At 45.8% G+C, this 24,394-nt stretch overlaps 2 protein-coding genes across 2 annotated transcripts in view; both read left to right on the top strand.

Annotated features, from left to right (window-relative positions):
- Window positions 1-24,394, top strand: part of SDHA (succinate dehydrogenase complex flavoprotein subunit A) — a 196,393-nt gene that overhangs the window by 52,850 nt on the left and 119,149 nt on the right. The gene's annotated exons all lie outside the window — the stretch shown is intronic.
- PLEKHG4B (pleckstrin homology and RhoGEF domain containing G4B) overlaps window positions 1-24,394 on the top strand; it is an 89,331-nt gene that overhangs the window by 13,050 nt on the left and 51,887 nt on the right. The window contains exon 2 of the mRNA XM_050795373.1: window positions 7,012-7,209. Within this exon, the coding sequence (XP_050651330.1) occupies window positions 7,012-7,209 (198 nt within the window). The remainder of the gene's footprint in view (window positions 1-7,011; window positions 7,210-24,394) is intronic.

Below are 24,394 nucleotides of genomic sequence, written 5' to 3'. Positions count from 1 at the left end.
GGCTGCTTTGGAAGCATGTTAGGTGAAATTTCAAATCCAGTCGTGCAAATACACAGCATACCTCCACTTACCACTTTTGTGTCTACTCCTATTTATATTGCTAAATGGAATCTGAAGGTGTTCAAAAGAAACCATGTTGATGACTTTGGTGGAATCTGCTGTCAGATCTACAATTTAGAAAAGTTAGTTTCGGTCATCCTGTCAATGGCATCATCCAGAATTAGTTATTTCTCTTTTGGAAACAAGCGTGGCAATGGTTTGGGGAGGCGAGGTGTGCTGTTTAAAGACAGGATCCCGACAGACCTGGCAAAGCAGCTGGCCTCAGACAAAACGGAATTCGCTTTTCGTTGGAAGTTGGTTGGTTCTGGTTTCATTCAGCAGTGCTGCTAGCAGCAAAGCCAGCAGACCCTTGGAGGAACAAGAATGCGTTTTTCCCTTTGAGATCTGAGAAGCTGTACGTGTAATTAAGCCGACACATTTTGAGGACATTTTTTTTTCTGCCTAATCGTCTTCAAGACAATGTAAGCAGGAAGGAATGGTTGTTGTCACCTGCTGTCCTGCAGAACTGTAACATACGGCAGCTGCAGAAGCTGGGGCCGTGGCCCGAGCGTGCACCCCTGCCTCTCTCTCCTGCACAGTCGTGGGACCAGGTCTTGATGGAAGCCAGCAAGTTCCCTGATTGGACACAATGATAGAAAAGTTAGATTTGGTATAATTGTAGTAAATTTTCTTTAGATTGGTGTGATCTTTTCTGCCTAGTCATGGTTTGGAATGAGCAAATCCTTACTTCCAGCTAAAGTCATGTTTTCGCATAAAGAATCCAGCTCAGGACTGATTGTGGTTAACATCAGTCTTGCACACTTCTTGTTGAGGGCCTTCACCACCGTAAAAATTCCGAGGACCTTTGTTTTGAGTGTGAAAGAACTGGGCGTGGTGTATTGTGGTTCTCCTCCTAGTTGTTTTCAGTTCCTTGGGAAAGCACGAGAGCTGCTGCCCCGGGAAGGGCATCTGGGCAGGTTGGGGTCCGTCTCTGAGGGCCTGACAGCTCCCCCATCCAGCCCTTTGTTTTGCAGAATAAGGTTCCAGTCCTCGGATTAAAATTTTGCTGTTTGATTTCATGATAGAAATTACCTTAGGCCTAAATACAGAGTTATCTTCAAATACTTGCATATTTATTTATTTATTTATTTCAAGGTATTTTGTTCTTAGTTTGGCAGAAAAATCTGCCGACGGTACTTGGCAGCCGATTTAATGAACATGTGGAACTCCACTTTGTAATTGTCCACAGTGCTCACATTTCAAAACCTGAAACAAATTTAAGGTAGAGGTTTTTCTCAGGACCCCGCTCTGCAAACTCCACGTGCCGCTGAATTCACAAATGGTTCCTCCTGCCGCAGGGTGAGGGCTGAGAGCAGATGTAGATGTGGAAGCAAGAGCCGGAGCCCAGGGTGGCTGCACAGGCAGGGGTGGGAGGAGTGTAGGTGCAGTTTCTGAGTTCTGTGTGCACGTGTGTGCCCACAGGGAGACCGAGGTGCCACCTGCCGCTTATGTGTGTGTGTGTGTGTGCACATGTGTGTGGTGAGAGACGAGGTGCAGGGCACAGTTCTCATGTGTGTACGTGTGTGCCCATAGGGAGACCGAGGTCCTGCGTGCAGCTTCTGTGTGTGTGTGTGTGTGCGACGTGTGTGCCCACAGGGAGACCGAGGTCCTGCGTGCAGCTTCTGTGTGTGTGTGTGTGCACGTGTGCGCCCACAGGGAGACCGAGGTGCCGCCTGCAGCTTCTGTGTGTGTGTGTGTGTGTGTGCGCGCGCACATGTGTGTGGTGAGAGACGAGGTGCAGGGCACAGTTCTCATGTGTGTATGTGTATGCCCACAGGGAGACCGAGGTGCCGCCTGCAGCTTTGTGTGTGTGCGTGTGCACGCACGTGTGTGCCGACAAGGAGACTGAGGTCCTGTGTGCAGCTTCTGTGTGTGTGTGTGTGCCCACAGGGAGACCGAGGTGCCGCCTGCAGCTTGTGTGTGTGTGTGTGCACATGTGTGTGGTAAGAGACGAGGTGCAGGGCACAGTTCTCGTGTGTACGTGTGTGCGCACGCGCAGGTGTGGAGGTACTGGATGTTACCCATGTGTGGAGACTCGTGCAGGGTGCAGTTCTTACCCGATTCTCTTCCTGCCACGGTCTGCTCAGTGCAGACGTGGGAAGAGGCTGGAATGTGCGGCTTCAAGGGCCGCCCGCTGGGACGTGCCGATGCAGACCCACCTCTCTGGGGCTTTAGGGTTAGCTCCAGGTCCTGCCCATCTCTGCCCGCTGGAGGAGGGTGCCAGTCCTGCTGAGGCGGCCCACGTACCCATCAGGCACAGTCCCTGGGGCTCACTGGACAGGGCCTACTTGATGTTTGCTGTCAGGGACCCTGGCCCCAGAGACCCCATGCTTGGCCCCTCTGGGGTCCACTGCTGTCCTGTGCTCTGGGCCCCATCCTGGGCACCCAGGCCCTGGCTCCACCCCGTCCTGCCATTGTAAGTTCCACAACGTTGCCCCTGAGGCCTCCAGCGAGCCTGGACAGCCCTGGCCTTCCCAGGAGGAAGGAGGGGCTGCCAAGCCTGAAGGTTCACCTGGGAGAGTCTTGGGTGCTCCCTTCCCCATCTCCTCACACAGCGAGACCTTCTCACCCTTGGGCCCTGCTCAGATGCCCGTTCTTCTGGGAAACTGGCCTGGACGCTGGGCGCTGCTGAGGACTCACCTGGGATCCCACCTGCCCATCCCTGCCCTGGGTCTGGCCTCACCCTGGACTGTGAGTCCCTGGAGGGCAGGGTTGCCCTGGGCAGGGGCTTGGTGGGCGTGTGTCAGTGAGGAGGGGAACTGAGCCAAGGCTTGCCCCGCACTTGCCCTGGTGTGGCCAGGAGCTCTGGATGGACCTCGGTGGGGCTCAGCAGAGGGCAGCTTGCATCACCACCTGGCACAGTAGCTCCCAATCCAGTGATCCGGGTAGGGCTGGGGCATCAGCCTGGGTTCGGGTGTGCCAGGTGTGTATACCTGGGCTTCGGGGAGACAGGAATTGGAGTGTGGTGGAGTGGAGCAGCACCTTTCCATTACCGTAACCACATGGGCTCAGGGAATTAGGAGAAGAGGCCTCGAAACAGAGGCTCCCAGCTTGACCCCAGACGCTGGAGCACTCGGCCATCCCCTGCCGCCAGGGCCTGCGTCTCCAGTGGGCTTCCCGAGTGGATTGGGTTGGATATGGGAATCGGAAAACCATTTCAGGGGAGTAAGACATTTGCTGGGTGAAGCTTTTCACCAGGACCTAGGAATCTTCATAAATCTACTCAGGTGATAAAGTCAGTACGTTAGGAACCGGGGATGACGTAGCTTTTGGTGATTGCTGAACTCTTCAAAGAGTGTAGAACAGAAACCCAGGGAGGCAAGGCGTGCTCCGTTCCTTCCCCCTTGCCATCCTTCGTATCCTTCCTAGCACCCTCTTGTACCAACTTTGGGCCAACGGAACCTTTAGTCTTAGAAGCATCTTCAGCATCCCCAGCGGAGATGGTGTATACAGACCAGGTGCAGATGGCTGGGTGTAGACAGACCGACCTGCACACCAAGCCTGTTTGAGACGAGGCTTCCTAGACAGGTTTTGATTCAATGATGATTTCTGAGTCTGCACAGACAGGAAACCAGAGATGGGCACTGGTACCTGGGCCGGATGCCAGGAGCCATCACTGGGTCCTGATGGGCCTGAGCTGCTGTGACCAGGTAGCAGCCCAGAGCGAGCCTCCTGGGGGGTGTGTGTTTCACACCTGGCCTTCTCACTCACCACCCTGCTGTGCTGAGAAAGTGGCCATTGATGGGAACTGGGGCAGAGCAGGGGCAGTGTGGATGCCCCCACTGTCCCTGGGGCCCTGCTTGAAGGAGCCATGGATGTCTGCTGCCCATGGATGTCCTGCTTTTTGCAGGCAGATCAGGAGGTCAGGAGTTTGAGACCAGCCTGGCCAACATGGTGAAACCCCATCTCTACCAAAAATACCAAAATCAGCTGGGCACGGTTAGTGGAGGTACACACCTGTAGTCCCAGCTACTCGAAAGGCTGAGGCAGGAGAATCACTTGAACCCGGGAGGCGGAGGTTGCAGTGAACCGAGATCACACCACTGCACTCCAGCCCGGGCGACAGAGCGAGACTTTGTCTCCAAAAAAAAAAAAAAAAAAAATATATATATATATATATATATATATATATATATATCCGGCCAGAGGCAAAGGCCACAGCAGTGAATTAGAAGTACCTGCCATGCCCCTCCAGGTACCACACCCTGGGCTGCAGCATCGTGAGCATCACTGTGTGTTGGTGCCAGAGGCACATGCTAAACCACAGGTGACACAGAAGCTGGGGCTGGGCCGGGCTGTGTCCGCTTTGGGCATGGAGCTGCGAGCCAGGGAATGCAGAGAGGGTGAGAAACAAGCATCTTGACTTTAAAATATCACCCTCCTTTCAATAAAATTTTAAACTTCATTGGAAAAATAAATCCTTTATTGAAGAGTGAAGCTTTAAGATGGGTTTTCAGACACCCTCTTCCATTCCTGCTCCACCACCACCGCCCCATTGGCCAAGTGATTACATAGAATTCAGGGCAAAGCTCAGCAAAGTGCCAAGGGACTGGCGGGCACTGGAACTGCACCAGCTGCTCTGCAACACACATGCACACACCGGCCGCTCTGCAACACACACGCAAACATCCGCACAATCTGCAACACACGTGCACACATCCGCACCGTCTGTGCCTCAGTGAGGCTCATGATCTTGTAAACTGGAAGGCCCTCGGGTTTGAAGTCAGCACACGTTTGTACATTTGGCAGAAACAAGAATCCTGAGTTCTACAAACACAAGAAATTGGGCTGAGCTGAGCTAGTGGGCGTGTGCTTGCAGGTCCCCTGCCCTGTCTGCTCCCTCTCCTGGCCCCGAGGCCTGGACACAGCTGGCAGGAGTTCCTCTGTCCACACACACCGCGCCTGGCCAGGCTCACACTCCTTCAGAGTCCTGCACACACACTGCAGCTCCCTCATCACAAGCAGCCATCTGCTGGCGGCACTCCCAAAGGCGGTCCCCAGAATCAGGGTGCTGCACACACCAGGCCAGGAGACGGTGCACACCCTGCCCTCGAGGGACACAGGACTCATGAGCAGTCGAAGGCTGCTATGAATAGACCTGGTTCGTGGCTCACTTGGCTTACTCAGTGCCTCAAGCTACCCGACTCTCGGTCTGCAGGCAGCTTCCCTGGGGCAGCTCTGGCCCAGGCCCTGAGTGGCCCCAGTGGGAGCCGTTCTGAGGAGGGGGTGCAGGTGGGACCTGCTGAGTGGAGCATGGGGCCTGCCCCAGTCATCGTGGAATCAGGCAGAGGCAGGGCCAGGGCTTGGCAGCGAAGTGCACCGGCCGTCTCCTTCCTCACGTCGGGCAGTTCAGACGGTGGCCCTGGACGGAACTCTGGGCTGCTGACCACATCTGGACTTGAGGGTGGGGGAGGAATGGGCCTGGATTTGGGGATCAGAGAAGTAGGAGGACGCCTCTCCCGGGACGGCCCAGGGCTGGCATTTCAGCTCCTGCGGAACAGGCCATTCAAGACGCCTGTCCTAGATCATGTTCCTCTTCCTTCCTGCCCATCTCTCATGTGTCAGTTGAGCATTTGCCCCACATCCCGAAGCACAGCCGTCCCGGTGCCCGGTGGGTGATTCTGTCCCCGGCCTGAGACAGGCCCACTCATTCTCGTGGACTGTGTGTTTGCTGTGTGGCTCAGGTGTGATCTGCGTTTTTGGAAATTAGATCACATCAGCATTTCTGCACAAACTCAGACTGTATTTAGATCATTCCTGTCAACAAGTAAGTGGCCCTGTCGGGTCGGTGGGAACGAGCCAGTGCGCGCGGGGAAGGGAGCTGACCCGGGGGGCGACGGGGCCGGCAGGGGCCTCTGCTGGTGGGATGCAGGACTCAGGACCCCAGCCCTGACCTTCCCCGACCCACGCAGTTTCCAGAAGCTGAGCTTGCTGCAGGCACCTCCAGTCGCAGGCCCGGCCGACAAGACAGACCCTTCTCCCACTGCAGGCCAGAGGAGTCCCTGTTTTATTTTCAGTTTCCTTAGGACATTATCTGTGTGATTAGCTATTCAGCGGCATCTCTGATGTAACTGTTGTGCCATTAAAAACTGATTTCACAATTTTTAACTTCTTTGGCTTTCACTGCCTGGCAGATCTTTTCCACACACGTGAGCCTTGTGGCATTTCCTCAGGGACTGTTACCTCCAAAAACAGCACTACAAATTTTTAAACAAGAATCATTGTCTCTTCATAAAAGCATGTTGCACGAAAATGCCAAGAGGAAATCAGTGGCCAATGATACTGTTTTTAGGGTGCCAAATGGGCACAATTCAGCAACCTTGAGGAAGGCACCCTGAGAGTTTCGCCATCAGTACTGTTTAAATGACAACAAAGTCATCAACACAATTAAAATGTATTTGCTGTGGATGAGCTTGTTTTCTGAGAACAAAGTGGCGCGCGGGCCAGCTCTGTCCTCCCCATGGGTGGTTGTCCCCTCCTCCCTGTACAAACCCAGGAGAGCCGGGAGGAGCAGCTCCCGCAGGACTCACAGGCCCACCCCAGAGACCCTATGCTGTTCAGGTGCAGGGGATGAAACTTACCCCAAATCCAGGCTTGGTTGTGCCTCAGTGTGATAGGAATGGCAGCCCATATTTACAGAGGTGGTATATAGAGCCCCCGCCCCAGGACAGGGCCACGGGTCTGCCTAATACGCCTGCCTCTCTGCCGTGGGACAGCACAGGGACAACCACCAGGAGCTCGCCCTGCACCATGGATTCGCTTGCACCTTTTGTCTTTCTCAGTTAACTCACATCATGCCAGACACAGGGCATGGGACTTCAGTGTGGATCCTTCAATGCCAGCCTTGGACCGTCGTGTGCACCTGTCTTGAGTTCTGTCCCTAAAGTTTGTGAATTCTCTCTTTCGTTTCAGGATCTGGAATCTCTTGATGCCTATATCCAGAGGACGCTCTCTGCCTTGTACCCACCTTTTGAAGCCACGGCAGCCACGGTGCTCTGGCAGCTGTTCAGCGTGGCCGAGAGGTGCCACGGTGGGGACGGGCTGCACTGCCTCACCAGCTTCCTCCTCCCAGCCAAGAGGGCCCTGCAGCACCTGCAGCAGGAAGCCTGTGTGAGTACCTCCCCTGTAGCTCTGAGACGGCGGGCAACCTGGAGGAACCTGCTCTTTCCCCTGGGATTGGGCCCATCAGGGCACTGGCTCAGTCCTTTCCTCTGGCTTCTGGCTCCTCCCACCGTTATCCCAATGAAGGGTCAAACAAGGCTGCATGTCCCAGAAACAAGGGTTTCTCAGGCTTTCCAGGAGTGTGGAGCCATCTTTGTCCCCCACCCCCAATAAACTTGCACTGCACTCTTTGAAGGAAGGAAACAAGTCATTCTCCAGAGCCGGCACCTCAGAGCTAAGTTACTGCGGCAGTCACTGTGCAGGCCCACCCGGAAGGGATAGTAGTGAGCACTTCAGAGCTAAGTCACTGTGCGGGCCCACCTGGAAGGGATTGTGGTCTCAGTTCCAGACCAGCAAAGTAAGGAGATACCATGCTAACGCCAGACACACAAAGGTTTTGGTTTCCCAGCGTGTATACAAGTTATGTTTACACTATAGTCTAAGTGTGCAATAGCATTAGGTCTAAAAACAGCATACATAACTTAATTTTAAAATAGTGATTAAAAAATGCCAATGTTGATGGCTGCTGGCCGATCACGGCCGTGGCAGCTTCTTAAAATGAGACCACAGTGAAGTTTTCCACGTTGACTCTTCCTTTTATGAACAATTGCTCCAGCAGGAAATACTGTTTGACAGCATTTTACCCACCATAGAACTTCTTTCAGAATTGGAGTCGATCCTCTCACACCCTTCTGTTTATCAACTAAGTTTATGGAATACTCTAAATTCTTTGTTGTCACTTCAGCGGTGTTCACAGTATCATCTTTTTTTTTTTTTTTTTTTTTTTTTTTTTTTTTGAGATGGAGTCTTGCTCTGTCACCCAGGCTGGAGTACAGTGGTGCAGTCTCAGCTCACTGCAACCTCCACCTCCCGGGTTCAAGCGATTCTCCTGCCTCAGCCTCCTGAGCAGCTGGGATTACAGGCGCCCGCCACCACACCCAGCTAATTTTTGTGTTTTTAGTAGAGACGAGTTTCGCTATGTTGGCCAAGCTGGTGTTAAACTCCTGACCTCAGGTGATCCACCCGCCCTGGCCTCCGAACAGATTCCATCTTAATCAACCATGTTCTTTGCTCATTCATAAGAAGCAATTCCTCATGCGTTCAAGTTTTATCCTGAGATTGCAGCAGTTCAGTTACATCTTCAGGCTCCACTTCTAATCCGAGTTCTCTTTCTGTTTTCCCCACATCTGCAGTTCCTTCCTCTATGGGAGGCTTGAACCCCTCAATGTCATCCATGAGGGTTGGAATCAACCTCTTCTAAACTCCCCTTCATGTTGATATTTTGGCCTCCTCTCATGAATCTTAAATGTTCATAGTAGCATCCAGAATGGTGAATCCTTTCCAGAGGTGTACAGTGTGCTCTGCCCAGATCCATCAGCGGAATCACTCTCTATGGCAGCTATAGTCTTACAAAATGTATTTCTTAAATAATAAGACTTGAAAGTCAAAATTACTCTTGAGCCTTAGGCGGCAGAATGGACGTTGTGTTACCACACATGGAAACAACATTTATCTGCTTGTACACTTCGTCAGAGCTCTTGGGTGACCACAGGTATTGTTGGTGAGCAGTAATATTTTGAAAGGAATCTTTTTTTCTGAGTAGTGGGTCTCAACAGTGGGCTTAAAATATCGAGTAAACCATGCTGTGAACAGACGTGCTGTGAACAGACGTGCTGTCATCCAGGCTTTCTTGTTCTGTCCATAGAGCAAGGCCGAGTAGACTGAGCACGATTCTCAGGGGCCCGGGATGTTCAGAATGGTCCATAAGCATCAGCATACAAGAATAAATAAAGATATTTATCCTCGAGGCCAGGATAAAACTGTAGTGATCGCCAGGTTGTGGGTGTTGCAGCGAGCTGCTGGAAGGTGCCTGGGTAGGTTCTAAAAAGCACGGCCTTTGTTAACCAGGACCACTTAGCACTCCACCGAAAGTGAATTAGGGCATTGTTTTGAAGCTACCACTGGGCCACTTGGTTTATTAGACTCCTTGAATGTCTTTTGGTTAGAATGACAGGGCTAGGGGAGGGGCCAGGCACAACCTAGATTTGCTTCCTTGTGTGAGGTGGTCTGTTCAGAAGACGTTTTCCTTTGTGAGGACGTATCTTTTGCACATTTCAAGGATGTCGACTGATGTGGGGAAGAAACAGAGGTGCCTGCCGGGAGGCTGGATGACAGCACAGGGAGCCTCGCTGCTTTCCTTGGGTCTGAAAATGCCTGGCTGCTTTCAAAGGCATGCCTGTTTCACCTGCTTTCCGGGAAGTTGCTTTTTGCTCTCATTTTAATCAAAACCATCCTTCTCCCCACCTACTGAATCGCTTGTCTTCTGGAAAAGTCATGTGAATTATGGTACTTTAATATGGATGCGTATGTATTAGTATTTAATAAGCACAACACAAAACTTAGAGACAGTCTGCTTGACATTTATATTACTTTTTGCTTTGGAATGATAAAAATTAAGTTTGTTCATTTCTATAACAGGAGAAAAATGCATTTACCTTGACTACTGTGAATATATGAATACAAACATATTTTAGTTAATATAAATTCAATTCTGTTTTTATTCATTTATCCACTATTGTCAAAATATGTGGTTGGGAAATCATTATTAATAATATTAATATTGAGATAAATGGTCATATGAAGCTAAGACTTCAGTGATTACTGTTGCCTGTCTCCCAACCCTCAGTCAATAAATGACATGCTTAATCACTTATCAAGTTATTTGCCACTTTGTTTCATCACAGTTTGGGACAAAAATGTGTCTGGAGAAGTTTAGAGAAAAGGGCTGGGCATGGCGGCTCATGCCTGTAATCCCAGCACTTTGGGAGGCCAAGGCAGGTGGATCATCTGAGGTCAGGAGTTCAAGACCAGCCTGGCCAACATGGCGAAACCCCATCTCTACTAAAAACACAAAAGTTAGCTGGGCATGGTGGTGGGCGCCTGCAGTCCCAGCTGCTCAGGAGGCTGAGGCAGGAGAATCGCTTGAACCCAACAGACAGAGGTTGCAGAGAGCCGAGATTGTGCCACTGCACTCCAGCCTGGGCAACAGAGTGAGACTCTATCTCAAAAAGAAAAAAAAATAGTTTAGGGAAAAGTAATCAGAAAAATATAGAAATAGGATGTTTCCATAAAAGAGAGACAGAAGTGATCTGGGAATTAGAATAAAAAAATGAAATCAATCAAATAGAAATCGGAAAAGGGGGAGGGAGTAAACAGAATAAAGCCATGAACAGTGAAAAGCACAATGTCTCTGACACAGGTCCAAGAAATAATAGAGCAGCAAAATTCAGAGGATTACTGGGGTAGCAATGTTCATAACAAACGAATATCATAAAAGGCGAAGTGCATCGCTGGGTCTAAAGAAGATCTTTCAATAATAATACTAGTGACAAAAAGCCAGGAAGACCTCAGCTGTGAGCCCCGAACAACATAGTCTGAAAATGTGTGAAATATAAATGGACAGAATTGCAAGGAGAAATCCAGAATTACCGTAGGAGATTTCACCTCTCTCCAAAGCAGACGGGGCAAGCAGACCACGCACTACTTGGAATATATGTTAAACACAGTAACTCTCTTCCACTAAGGGGCATACGTAGAGTGCTGAGCCCCACAGCTTTAGGATCCATATCCTTCCCAAGTACACATGGAACACTTTCCAAAGTTAACCAAAATCTGATAAAATTCTTGCCCATTTAAAAACATTTATCCCAAGGATACATGATTAGAGAATATTGGAGAGCCCACATTCTTCTTCTTCTCCTCCTCCTCCGTTTTTTTTGTTTGTTTGTTTGTTTTTTTTTGAGTCAGGGTCTCACTCTATCACCCAGGCTTGAGTCCAGTGGTACAATCATGGCTCACTGCAGCCTTGACCTCCTGGACTCAAGCGATCCTCCCGCCTCAGCTTCCAGACTAGCTGGGACTACAGGTGTGCACCACCACACCTGGCTAATTCTTTTATTTTAAAAATATTTTGTAGAGACTGGGTTTCACTATGTTTCCCAGGCTGGTCTCGAACTCCTGGGCTCAAGCGATCCTCCTGCCTCAGCCTCCCAAAGCACTGGGATTACAGGTGTGCACCACCATGCCCAGCCTACCTTCTTCTTAAGTGTACATGTAGCTTACCAGGATCGACCATTGTCCATAAAGTGTCAACAAATACCAAATAATTTGTATCTAAAGGCCACAGTGCAATAAAACTAGAAATCAACAAAAACAAGAAACCCTTACATTTGGAAAGTGTTTTAACCCATTTATGGCTAATGTTCCATTATTGGAACACTAAGCTTGTGGGAGTTATTTATATCCTACTGCTGAAGGTCATTGCCAAGGTCTGATTTTTCACACACACACAAATTTGCAACCTCCGGCACAAATGGGTTAATGTACTGCTAAATAAAGGATGACAAAACCCCCAAGGAAATTGTCGGAATATTTAGAGCCAAAGAACAGATGTGTCCGGTTACAATGTGGAGGAGCATGAAGACCTTTACCACCAAACAATGAGAAACCTAGAGAAGCCCACACCATTGCATCTTCCTTCAGAGCCACCCATGAGGCATGGATGTGGAAAGCACCTGAAAGGACCACACTGTAGAGAGACAGTGCCTTCCTAAACGAGTAAATAACAGAAGCCACTTTCGTGCCTGTGGCCAGTCACTGAGGCTGGAGGAGGGTGGAGAGGGGAGCAAGCCTACCAGAGAATGACCTTCTTTGCTGAGACAAGGAGAAATCAGCAAGATTTAGGAAACCTCTGAGCTGACAGATTAGCATCTGGAGGAGCCTTGAATGCAGGATAATCTTCTCTGCCAAGTAATTCTCTTAGAGGGAATTTTGCTGAGGAAGTGGAAATTGAAGGGGGGGACTAGAAAGCAAAAAGAAATCTCAGAGTCTTATAGTCACATGGGCCAGGTGCACTGGCATTATCATGCCTGTAATCCCAGCACTTCGCAAGGCTGAGGGGGAGGGTTGCTTGAGCCCAGGAGTTCAGTAGCATCCTGGGCAAGATAGTGAGAGCACATCTCTGCCAGAATTTTTTTTAAACTTAACCAGTCATGGTGGGTAGTGCATGCCTGTGGTCCCAGCTACGTGGGAGGCCCAGGTAAGAGGATTACTTGAGCCTGGGAGATCAAGGCTGCAGTGAGCTCTGATTGTACCACTGCACTGGGCCTGGGCAACATAGCAAGACCCTGCCTCAAAAAATAAATATAGTCATACAGTACCAAAGAGTTGTAATCTCCAACTCGTACAGTCTCCTGGTCTCAAAATCTCGTCGTCTAACAGTCTTAAAATTTCAATCCCATGGTTTCAACATGTCTCAGTTCTTATTCCAGGCTCCCCCTGGAGAGAGAGATGGACTCACCATCAGAGGATTTGAAACCAGAGATAGGCTGAAATTCATCAACCTTAAAACCAAACTCCACCCAAATAAAATCTGATAAGAAGGTCCTGGTGGCCAGTGACGTCTGAGGCTGGGCTGAAAAGTGGAGAGAGATCTCGTTGCACTCTTGTAGCTTTAATTCCAGGGCTTTCATAGAGGAATTAAAGCCGCAACCCTGCCCCAGTTTGGCTCTGTTTCCGAATGCATTACACTGATAAGCCCCTCACCTAACTGCCTAACAGAAGAAAGAGCATTTCCTCTTGAAAAGAAACATGCCTGCATTAGACAAAATCTCTGAGATAAAATTTAAGAATTGTGTGATTTGCAGAGGTGCCAGATTTTATCAATCCATAAACAACAGCAAAATTCTCAATAGAAACAGACCACCCAGGGGCTGGAATTATCAGGCAGAGACTTCTTAAAAATTATAATAAACTGGCCGGGCGCGGTGGCTCACGCCTGTAATCCCAGCACTTTGGGAGGCCGAGGCGGGTGGATTATGAGGTCAGGAGATCGAGACCATCCTGGCTAACACGATGAAACTTCGTCTCTACTAAAAATACAAAAAATTAGCCGGGCGTGGTGGCAGGGGCCTTTAGTCCCAGCTACTCGGGAGGCTGAGGCAGGAGAATGGCGTGAACCCAGGAGGCAGAGCTTGCAGTGAGCGGAGATTGCGCCACTGCACTCCAGCCTGGGCGACAGACGAGACTCCGTCTCAAAAAAAAAAAAAAATTATAATAAATATATTAAATAACTATAAGTAAATATGGCAGATGAAGTAGATGAAGAGGTGGAGAGTTTCAGATTTGGAAAGTATTTTGAAAGAAGAAAATGGGCTGGGCATGGTGGCTCGTGCCTGTAATCCCAGCACTTTGGGAGGCTGAGGCGGGCAGATCACAAGGTCAGGAAATTGAGACCATCATAACTAACACGGTGAAACCCCATCTCAACTAAATATACAAAAAAATTAGCCCGTTGTGGTGGTGGGCATCTGTAGTCCCAGCTACTCGGGAGGCTGAGGCCGGAGAATGGTATGGACCCGGGATGCGGAGCTTGCAGTGAGCCAAGATTACGCCACTACACTCCAGCCTGGGTGGCGGTGAGACTCCATCTCAAAAAAAAAAAAAAAAAAAAAAAAGAAGAAGAAAAAAATGGAAATCTCCAAACTAAAAAATACAAGATCTGTAATTAAAATGCTTAATGAATGGGATTAATGCAGATTGGGCACAACAAAGAAAGGATACATGAATTTGAAGACCTGTCAAAGAAAGTCATTCAAATGGAAGCACAGAGAGAAAGGAGAATGAGGAAAAAATGAGCAAAACCTTAGTCACTAGTGTGATTATCAAGCAGTCAAAATGTGTATAATTACATTTACAGAAGGGGAGGAAAGTGAGAAGAGGGCAGGACAAATGAAGAAGTATTGTTGGAATTTTTTTCAAATTTGTTTAAAACCAGAAACACCTGGATCCAGGAAGCTCGTCATCAGCGGACAGAGGAAAGAGGCAAACTGCACGCCGCAGGGAACAGTGAGAATGACGGATGACTTCCTCGGAAGCACTGGGCTTCCGAAGACAATGGAAAATGTCTTTTTATGTTGTCTTTTATATATGTCTTTTAAATGTTGAAAGAAAAAAATTCTATATCCAGCAAAAATAAATTTCTACATCCAGCAAAAATATCTTTCAAACATGAAGGCAAAGCAATGACACTTTTGGGTTAACAAAGGAATAGACCAGCAGAGGTGCAATACAAGAAATGCTAAGGGTGGTCTTTAGGTTGAAGGGAAATGATACTAGGTAGGTGAAGGGTACGAGAAAGGCTAAATACGTGAGTAAATATGAATGTCTTTAAAAGATTATTAACTACTTAAATCAGGGTATCATGGGGTTTTTAATCAATGTAGAAGTAAAATATATGACAACAAAAGCACAAAGTGTTGCAGGAAGTAAATGAAATTAGGCCACTGAAAGGTTATTACATTGTTTTGAATTTTAAAATATTAATTGAAGTGAGGCTGTAGTGAGTTAAAGATGCACATTGTAATCTTGAGAGCAAAAATAACACAGAGATACAACTCAATATTCAAGAGATAAAAAGAAACCCCAAAAATAGAAAGAGAAGATGAAAGGAAGAACAAAGAATAGATTAGACAAATAGAAATTATATAACAAGATGATAGATTTGATTCAACCATATCAATAATTATTTTATTTTATTTTTTATTTTTTAATTTTTTTTTTGAGACAAGGCTGGAGTGCAGTGGCGCAATCTCGGCTCACTGCAAACGCCATTCTCCTGCCTCAGCCTCCCGAGTAGCTGGACAGGCGCCCGACCCTGCAATTTTTTCTATTTTTAGTAAGACGGGGTTTCACCATGGTCTCGATCTCCTGACCTTGTGATCCGCCCACCTCGGCCTCCCAAAGTGCTGGGATTACAGGCGTGAGCCACCGCGCCTGGCCCAATAATTATTTTAAATGTAAACCAAACACACTCCATGCAAAAGGCAGGAATGGACAGACTCAAAAAAAGGCAAGAGCAACTAAACGTTTGTTGTATAAAATGCCCTTTATTTTTTATTATTTATTTATTTATTTATTTTTAGATGGAGTCTTGCACTGTCGCCTGGGCTGGAGTGCGGTGGTGCAATCTCAGCTCACTGCAACCTCCACCTCCTGGGTTCAAGCAATTCTCCTGCCTCAGCCTCCCGAGTAGCTGGGATTACAGGTGCGTGCCACCACGCCCAGCTAATTTTTTGTATTTTTAGTAGAGATGGGGTTTCACCATGTTGGCCAGGCTGATCTCGAACTCCTGACCTCAGATGATCTGCCCGCCTCAGCCTCCCAAAGTGCTGGGATTACAGACATGAGCCACCGCGCCCAGCCAAAATGCCCTTTAAATATAAAGACACACAAAGATGGAATCTAAAAGAATGGGAAAAATGCCACTAAGCATAAGAAAGTATGTGGTAGTATTAATATCAGATAAGTAAGATTTCAAGACCGTGAGTACTACCAGAGACAAATAGGGACAATTTGTAGCAGTGAAAGGCTCAATTTATCAACAGAGTGCCTAATAATAGAGCTTCAAAATACATAAAGCCAAATAATTGCTAGCAGTAATGTAGATTTTTTATACTCTCAGCAATTGGTAGAACAATTGGAAAAAAATCTAAGAATATAAAAAATCTGAACATTAGTAATAAACTTGACGTATTTGACGTTTATAGAACAATGTACACAACAAATGCAGAATATGCATTCTTTTCAAGCTCACACAAAATAAAGTACATACTGTAGATAATTTTTTTCAAAGTATCAATAATTTTCTAAGGACAGAGCTCATACAGAGTTTTTTTTTCTGACCACAGTGTTATTAAACCAAAGCTCAATAACATAAAAGAGATAACTAGAAACTCACAAAATACTTGGAAATTATGTATTTCTGAATAATCCATGGGTAGAAAAGATTACAATATCCATAAGGGATATTGTATCCATAAGGGATATTGGCCTGTATTTTTCTTTTGTCTGACATCTTGGTAATGCTTCTTCGAATGAGTTTCCCTCCTCTTTAATTTTTTGGAAAAATTAGAAAAGGAGTGGTGCTGTTCTTTAAATGTTTGGTAAAATTCACCAATGAAGCCATCAGTTCCAGGCTTTAAGAGATTTTTAAATTACTGATTCAATCTACTTAGCAGGCGTAGGTATATGCACATTTTAAATTTCTTCCTGATTTAGTCTTGGTAGGCTTTGTGTCTCTAGCAATTAATCTAGATTATCCAATTTATTAATGTACAGTTAATAATTTTTCATAATCCTTTTTATTTCTGTAGAATCAATAGTAAGTAATATCCCCTCTCTAATCTGATTTTAGTAACATAAATCTTTTTTTAGTCCACCTAGCTAAAGGTTTGTCAACTTTTTTTTATCTTTCCAAAGAACCAATTGTTGGTTTCATCCATTTTGTATCTCGTTTTTCTATTCTCTGTTTCACTTATCTCTGTTCTATATTGTTCCCTTTCATCTGCTAGCTTTGGGTTTAGTTTTTTTCTTCTTTTTCTAGTTCTTTAAGCTGTGAAGTTAGGTTGTTGATTTGAGATCTTTACTTTTTAAAAATATAAGCATTTATAGCTATAAATTTCCCTCAACACTGCTTGTGCTGCCTCCCATAAATTGTGATATATTATGTTTTTGTTTTCATTTCATTCTAAACATCTTTTCATTTTTTTGTGATTTCTTTTTTGATCCATTGTTGATTAATTTCCACAATTTTGTGAATTTTTCAGTCTTATTTCTAGTATTGACTTCTAACTTCATCTCTTTATGATTGGTGAAGATAATTTGTATGGTGTCTGTCTTTTTAAGTTTATCGAGACTGAATTTGTGGCCTAAGATATGTTCTACCCTGGAAGTTATCTCTCATGTGCACTTGAGAAGCATGTGTATATCCAGCAAAAATACCTTTCAAACATGAAGGCAGAATAATGACGCTGCTGGGTAGATGTTCTGCATGTCTGTTAGATTGAGTTGGTTTATGGTGTTGGTAAAGTCCTCCATTTTTAAAAATCTCTCTTCTGTCTGGTTCTTCTGTCCATTGACAGTGAAACAATGAGGTACTGAAGTCTCCAACAATTATTGTAGTGCTGCCTGTATCTCTCTTCAATTCTGTTAATTTTTGCTGCATACATTTTGATGATCTGTCATTAGGTGTGTAAATGTCTATAATTGTTATATCTTCTTGCTGTATTTAACCTTTTATTAATATATAAGGTTCTTCATGGTATCTTGTAACATTTTATGATTTAATGTCTATTTTATGTGATATTAGTGTAGTCATTCCTCCCGTCTCTTGGTTACTATTTGCATGGATATATTTTTCCATCTTTTTAGTTTGGATCTGTTTAATGTCTTTGAATCTCAAGTGAGTCTTTTGTGGACACCGTATAGTTGGATCATGTGGGATTTTTTCAAAAATCCATTTTGCAGACTGGATGTGGTGGCTCACACCTGTAATCCCAGCACTTTGGGAGGCCAAGGTGAGTGGATCACCTGAGGTCAGGAGTTTGAGTCCAGCCTGGCCAACATGGTGAAACCCCGTCTCTACTAAAAATACAAAAATTTAGCTGAATATGGTGATATGCGACTGTAATCCCAGCTACTCGGGAGGCTGAGGCACGAGAATCACTTGAACCCAGGAGGCAGAGGTTGCAGCGAGCTGAGATCATGCCACTCTACTCCAGCCTGGGTGACAGATACTTAAAAAAAAAAAAAATTCAGTTTTACCAGTCTCTGTCTCTTGATTAGATAACACATTTATATTTAAAGTAGTTTCTGATAAACAGGGGCTCCTGTCATTTGGCCATTTGTTTTCTATGTGCTGTATAGCTTTTTTGTCCATTTCCTGCATTACTGTCTTCTTCAGTGTTTAGCTGATTTTTTTGTAGTAAAAGGCTTAAATTCTTTCCTCGTTTCCTTTTGTGTACATTCTATAGCTATTTTCCTTTTGATTACCATGGGGATTACATTTATTATCCTAAAGTTGTAACACTAATTTGAATTTATACTAGCTTGACATTAATAACATAAAATAATTCTGTTCCTTTACAGCTCTGTGTCACCCCTTTTGGTTGCTGATGTCAGAAAATTACATCTTTATACATTATTAGTATAAAGTATTACTAGTTATTACTAGTAGTATAAAGTATTAAGCATAAAGCAATAATTCTTATAAATATATTAGTGTCTTAAGTCATGTAGAAAACAAAATGGCAGTTATAAGCCATTGTTACAGTAATACTAGCTTTCATAATTTGCATATAATTACCTGTATTGAGATCTTTATTTCTTCATAGTCCTTCAAGTTACTGTCTAGTATTCTTTGAGTTCACCCTGCTGGACTCCCTTGTATCCTGTAGGGTGGGTCTAGTGGTAACAAACTCCCCAGCTTTTGTTTATCTGGGAATGTCTTAATTTCACCCTAACTTTTGAAGCATAGTTTTGCTAGATATAAGAGTCCTTGTCAACAGGATTTTTTTCTTTTATCATTTTGAACGTTTTGACCCACTGCCTTCTGGACTGAAAGATTCTGATGCAAAATATGCCAACAATCTTATTAAGGATTCTTGTATGGGATGAGTCACTTCTCTCTTGCTGCTTTCAGGATTCTGTCTTTGTCCTTCAAAAGCTGGATTATAATGTGTTTTGCTGTGGGTCTCTTTGAATTCCTTTACTTGGAGCTTATCAGGCTTCTTGCATGTTTGTATTCATGTCTTTCCTCAAATTTGGGAAGTTTTCACACATTATTTCTTCAAATGTTCTATGCCATTTTACTCTCCTTCTGGAACTCCCACTTTACGTGTGCTGGCTGCTTGATGGTGTCGCGCAGGTCTTTCAGGCTTTGTTCACTTTTCTTTTTTCTGCCTGCTCAAATCTGCCTTTGAATCCCTTTAGTGAATTTTTCATTTCAGTTATTATACTTTTCAGCTCCAGAATTTGTTTGGATTCTTTTTAGGATTTTTAATATCTTTGTTGATATTTTCATTTTTTCATACATCACTTATTTTCTTCACATCTTTAGTTCTTTGAGCATCTTTAAGACTGTTCTTTTACAGTCTTTTCCTGTTAGGTCTGCTATCAGGGGCTTTTCCAGGGACAGTTTCTGATTATTTTTTCCATTGAATGGAACATACTTTCCTGTTTCTTTGAAGGCCTCGTGACGTTTTGTTGAAAATTGGACGTTTGAACCTAACTATGCGACCACTTTGCTTGTCAGATTTTCCTCCTCCCTTGGGGTTTGCTTTTTATGTTGTTGAAGCAGCATTGCTGTCTGGGTGAATACCCGGGGTTCGTCATCTCACAGCAGGATTAATGACACGGACACACGTGAGGAGTGAGTCTGAGAGTGGAGGTTTAATGGAAAATACCCGGGTTCGTCATCTCACAGCAGGATTAACGACATGGACACACGTGAGGAGTGAGTCTAGGAGTGGAGGTTTAATGGAAAAAAGAAAGAGAAAGGAGAACAGCTCTTACTGTCAAGACAGAGAGGAGTGCCCAGAAGGGAAATCTGGCCAGATGCAGAGAGCCCCAGATTTTACAGGCAGGCTTGAGGAGGTGGTGTCCCATTTACATGGGGGCCACCGATTGGTTGGACCAGGTGTGACATTTACATAGTGTGTGGGCTGGGGAGGCTGCCCACCCCACCCTAATCTTATTATGCAAATGGCCTTTCCGCTTGGCCAGCGCAATCTTGCCTGCTCCTTACTGTACACGTGGCTGGCAAAAGAAGGGAAGATGGAGCTGCCATTTTGAACATGTCTGGTCCCAGGTAGCCTTTTCCTATTGGCACAACTGCCAACATTCACCTGTGTGAGCTTCCAGCTCACTTGTCTATGTCTGCAGCTCGATTTTAAAGCTGCTATTTGTTAGAAAAGAAAATGATTTGGGAGCTGCTTTTCATTGAAAGGAAACATTACTAGACTTTCTTTCCCTCACTATCTGCCTAATTTCTTCTTAATTCCTAGATCATTGTTTCTGCTTATTGTTGGGTATTAATATTATTATTATTATAGGCTGCATCTGTGCCAAGGCCCAGCCCGAGGTGTAACCTTAAGGTCATTTCAGTTCCTTCTGAGCCTGGTCCTTTCTTTGAGCATACATGGTCATTTTCTAATTTTCCTTGTATATGCATTTTTTTAAAATGTCCTAGTCTTTAATGTCTGGCTCACAAAAGGGGAAAAGAGAAAAAAATGAAACGAGGGGCAAAAGGGCACCACCTCTTTAACCCCCGGAAGTCACTTCAGTGGCAGTGGTGGGTGGCGGCCGAGCGGTGGGAAAGGTGCAGCAGCACTGGGTGGCAGTGGTGGGTGGCGGCCGAGCGGTGGGAAAGGTGCAGCAGCACTGGGTGGCAGTGGTGGGTGGCGGCCAAGCGGTGGGAAAGGTGCGACCACACTGGGTGGCAGTGGTGGGTGGCGGCCGAACGGTGGGAAAGGTACAACAGCACTGGTCTTGCACCTCTTTGTCTGCATCTCTGTGGTCACCAGCCACGGTGATCAGAGCACTGTTAAGGAAAAGAGTCAAACTCTGTAAAATGTTTGAAGAGATTTATTCTGAGCCAAACACGAGAGACCATGGCCCCTGATACAGCCCTCAGGAGGTCCTGAGAACATGGGCCCAAGGCGGCTGGTGCAGCTTGGTTTTATACATTTTAGGGGTATTGAGACATCAATCAAATACATTTAAGAAATACATTGGTTTGGTCCAGAAAGCCAGGACAACTAAGGGGTTTGGTGAATTTAAACTTTTTCTGGCTGACAATGGGTTGAGTTCTTCTAAAGACCTGGGATCAACAGAACGGAGCTGTTCAGCTAAAGATAAAAGATTGTGGAGACAAAGGTTCTTTTGAATCTTATAGTGGCTGCCCTTAGGGACAATAGATGACAGATGTTTCCATTCAGACCTTTAAAAGGTACTAGATTTTAGTTAATCTCGTCAGGATTGGGAGGCCTGGAAGAAAAGGATCTAGCTATGTTAATAGAGGGTCTTCACAGATACAATTTTTCCCCCACAAAGGACAGCTTTGCAGGCCCATTTCAAAATATGGCAAAGAAACGTGTTTTGCGGTAAAATATTTTGACTTCTTTCTTTGTCACATGATGTTATGCCAGAGTCAGATGGAAAGTAAGTCGTGATCTGTAGGCTTAGATAAAAGGCCCATGATGAGAATTTATGGTTTGTAGGGCATGAGCTTCCCAGACCCCTCAGATAGGCATTTAGGCAAGGTAAAAAAAAAAAAAAAAAAAAATCAGAGCTTAGTCCTCAGCACTGATCCACTGTATTTGGATGACAGGGGTTTGTCTTTTTTGTTTCTTGGGGTTTTGTGGACACTTTGGTTCTTGCAGGCTGCTCCAGGAACAAATGTACAGCTGCCTGTGGGGCTAGAGGTGGGGCTGCCTGCAGGTCCAAGAGCTGGAAAGGACCACCATCAACCACTTTTAGTAGACGCCAGAGTTCCAGAACAGTGACGGCAGACAGATGCTGCCAGTGCAGGTGTTGTCCAGATGGGGAGACAGACTTCAGGTGTCTCCTCCTCCACCGTCTTCCCAGAATCCTCCTCGCAACTGGGATATTTTGGGGAAAAAAAAAAATCTAGACAGGTTCTACATTCATATTTCTTCCTTAAAGTTTTTAAAATTCTTGCTGCATTTTCAAGATACTGTAAGACAAAACAGTGTAGGTGTGGTTAACTCAAGAAAGATGGTAGAGCTCTTCAATTCAACAGATAATGCTTGGGGCCTCCTGTTCTCGTCAGGGTCCTATCAGGAGACAAACACCGCACAGAAATTTAGTCAGGAGAGCTTCATGCGGAGAGCTGTTATCTAGTAACAGGATGAACCATAAAGGGTGTAAACCAGAAATGAAATTCTAAGTCCCCAAACCAACTGAACAGACCCCCCACTCCCTTGGCCAAGGGGATCCCAAAGAAACTGGAAGAACGAGTTCAGGCCATGAAGGAAGGGGTTCAGACAGGCCTTGTCATTCTGTCATGCGCGTCCGTGTGGAGAGACCAGCAAACAGGCTTCGCGTGAGCAATGAAGCTTTTTAATCACCTGGGTGCAGGCAGGCTGAGTCCGAAAAGAGAGTCAGGAAGGGAGATAAGGGTGGGGCCGTTTTATAGGATTTGGGTAGGTAAAGGAAAATTACAGTCAAAGGGGGTTGTTCTCTGGCGGGCAGGAGTGGGGGTTACAAGGTGCTCAGTGGGGGAGCGTTTTGAGCCCGGATGAGCCCAGAAAAGGACTTGCACTAGGTAATGTCATCACTTAAGGCAAGGACCGGCCGTTTTCACTTCGTTTGTGGTGGAATGTCATCGGTTAAGGCGAGACAGGGCATTTTCACTTCTTTTGTGATTCTTCAGTTAACTTCAGGCCATCTGGGAGTATACGTGCAAGTCACAGGGGATGCGATGGCTTGGCTTGGGCTCAGAGGCCTGACACATCCCCCCTCCCTTTGGAGTTTAGGTACAACTGACCAGCATTAGTATTAAAATAGACATCAAAAGACTCACAAAACAGATTCTGCAGCAATAAGATACCAACTCTGAACCTGCGGCGTCACATGACAACAGGCCCTGAGGAAATGAAATTATTTTACTCCAAAATAGATTTATTTGCCATATTCTGAAGTGGCCTTGCAAAACTGTCCCTTGTGGGGGATATTTGCATTCTGTAGAGAGTCTCCTTCCCTTTCTAGGTCTTCTCCTCACCCAGGAGAGGGGTTTAACCAAGAGTCTGACACCTTTTAAGGTACAAAAGGAGACGTTTGCCGTCATTCTCACTGGAGCCTGCTGCTTAGAAGCTTTGTCGACAGAACAAGAGCCTTGGCTTTATCCCCCTTTTGTCTTAACTCGAGCGTTTCCTTCTGCTGACTTCAGTTCTTTGGGCAGAGCTTACCTCTTCCAGCCAGCCGCCAATCAGAAAAATTCTGAGTCCACCGCCCCCGCGCTCCCCCTTTGAGATGTCCTGCCTTCCTGGGTGGATCCAATATGTACCTTACATGTACTGATGTATGTCTTTACCTGTAACTTCACTCTCCCTAAAATGTATAAAACCAAGCTGTAACTAGACCAACTCAGGCACACGTTCTCAGGGTCTCTTGAGGGTGTACCCCAGGCGGTGGTCACTTACACTTTGCTCAGAGTAAGCCTCTTTAAATACTTCATAGAGCTTTGCTGTCTTCATCAACAAAGGTCAGTGAGAGCTATGAAGTATTCCCTAGGACTGAGGGAGAGCTCCCAAAGAGGAAGTAAGCCTTCCCTAGCCCCCATCAAGATAGTGGTGGGCGAATGTGCATTATGTATTTGAAGCTAAAATAAACTACTTAGGGTATGTACGACCATTCTTTTTCACTCATTGCCTGCCTTAATGAACTAATTGCCAGTCCTGACCACTCACAGCTGGAGGCTTCAAAGGATGCACAACTTAGAACGTTGCCAAGCAGGCAGTAAAATCAGTGGGCAAGAGGACAGGCTTCACCCGGAATGTGATCAAGAGTCACACATGCTCATAAGTCACTCAGGAAAATGTCTGTGTAGGTTTTCCCACCCAAGAGCACATTAAATCCAGATGTCAGAGTGAATATGGAGAGAGAGTGAGTGAGAGAGAGAGAGAGAGAGACAGAGAGAGACAGAGAGAGAGAGAAAGGAACATGCTTTCTCATCAGAAAAAGACCTACTTGGCTCAAGCAGACAGTGACACCACAAAGAGAAGGAAATTGGTTGATGGGAGAAACATCTAGAGAATTTACGATTCAAAAACATCAGAAGAAAAAACAAACCAAATGAAAGCTATTCTTTATATTGTCTTTGCCGAGGGCTTATAAGCATAAGCGAAACACTGAGAGCCAATAGAAAACTTGGCAGACTTGAAGAGATAATTTACAGAAGAGGTGTTACAATTTAACATCTAAAAAATACATAAGGAGATGGTAATGAAATAATATTAAGCCAAAAAAGAAGTGTAAATTTGTTTCATATCACAGTAGAGGGAAGCTCATCCCTTAGTGCCTCCTCATGCCCTGGGAGGTCACCTGTCCCATTGCCCAGAATGAAGCTGAACTTTTAGGAATACTCACATTCCTGGTGTGATATGCCTTTGTTGTGATCGAAGCCTGTTCATTGTCTCAGGAATTTCAGGCTCCTGGACAGCTTTGCGAAAGCTCGTTGTAAAGAAGGACCCTTTGCTTGTTTTTAGCAGCTGAG

Source organism: Macaca thibetana, chromosome 6, assembly GCF_024542745.1.
Source record: "Macaca thibetana thibetana isolate TM-01 chromosome 6, ASM2454274v1, whole genome shotgun sequence".
Taxonomy (NCBI): Eukaryota; Metazoa; Chordata; class Mammalia; order Primates; family Cercopithecidae; genus Macaca; species Macaca thibetana.
The sequence above is the reverse complement of the archived record's forward strand: the minus strand, read 5'-3'. Positions and strand labels throughout refer to the sequence as shown.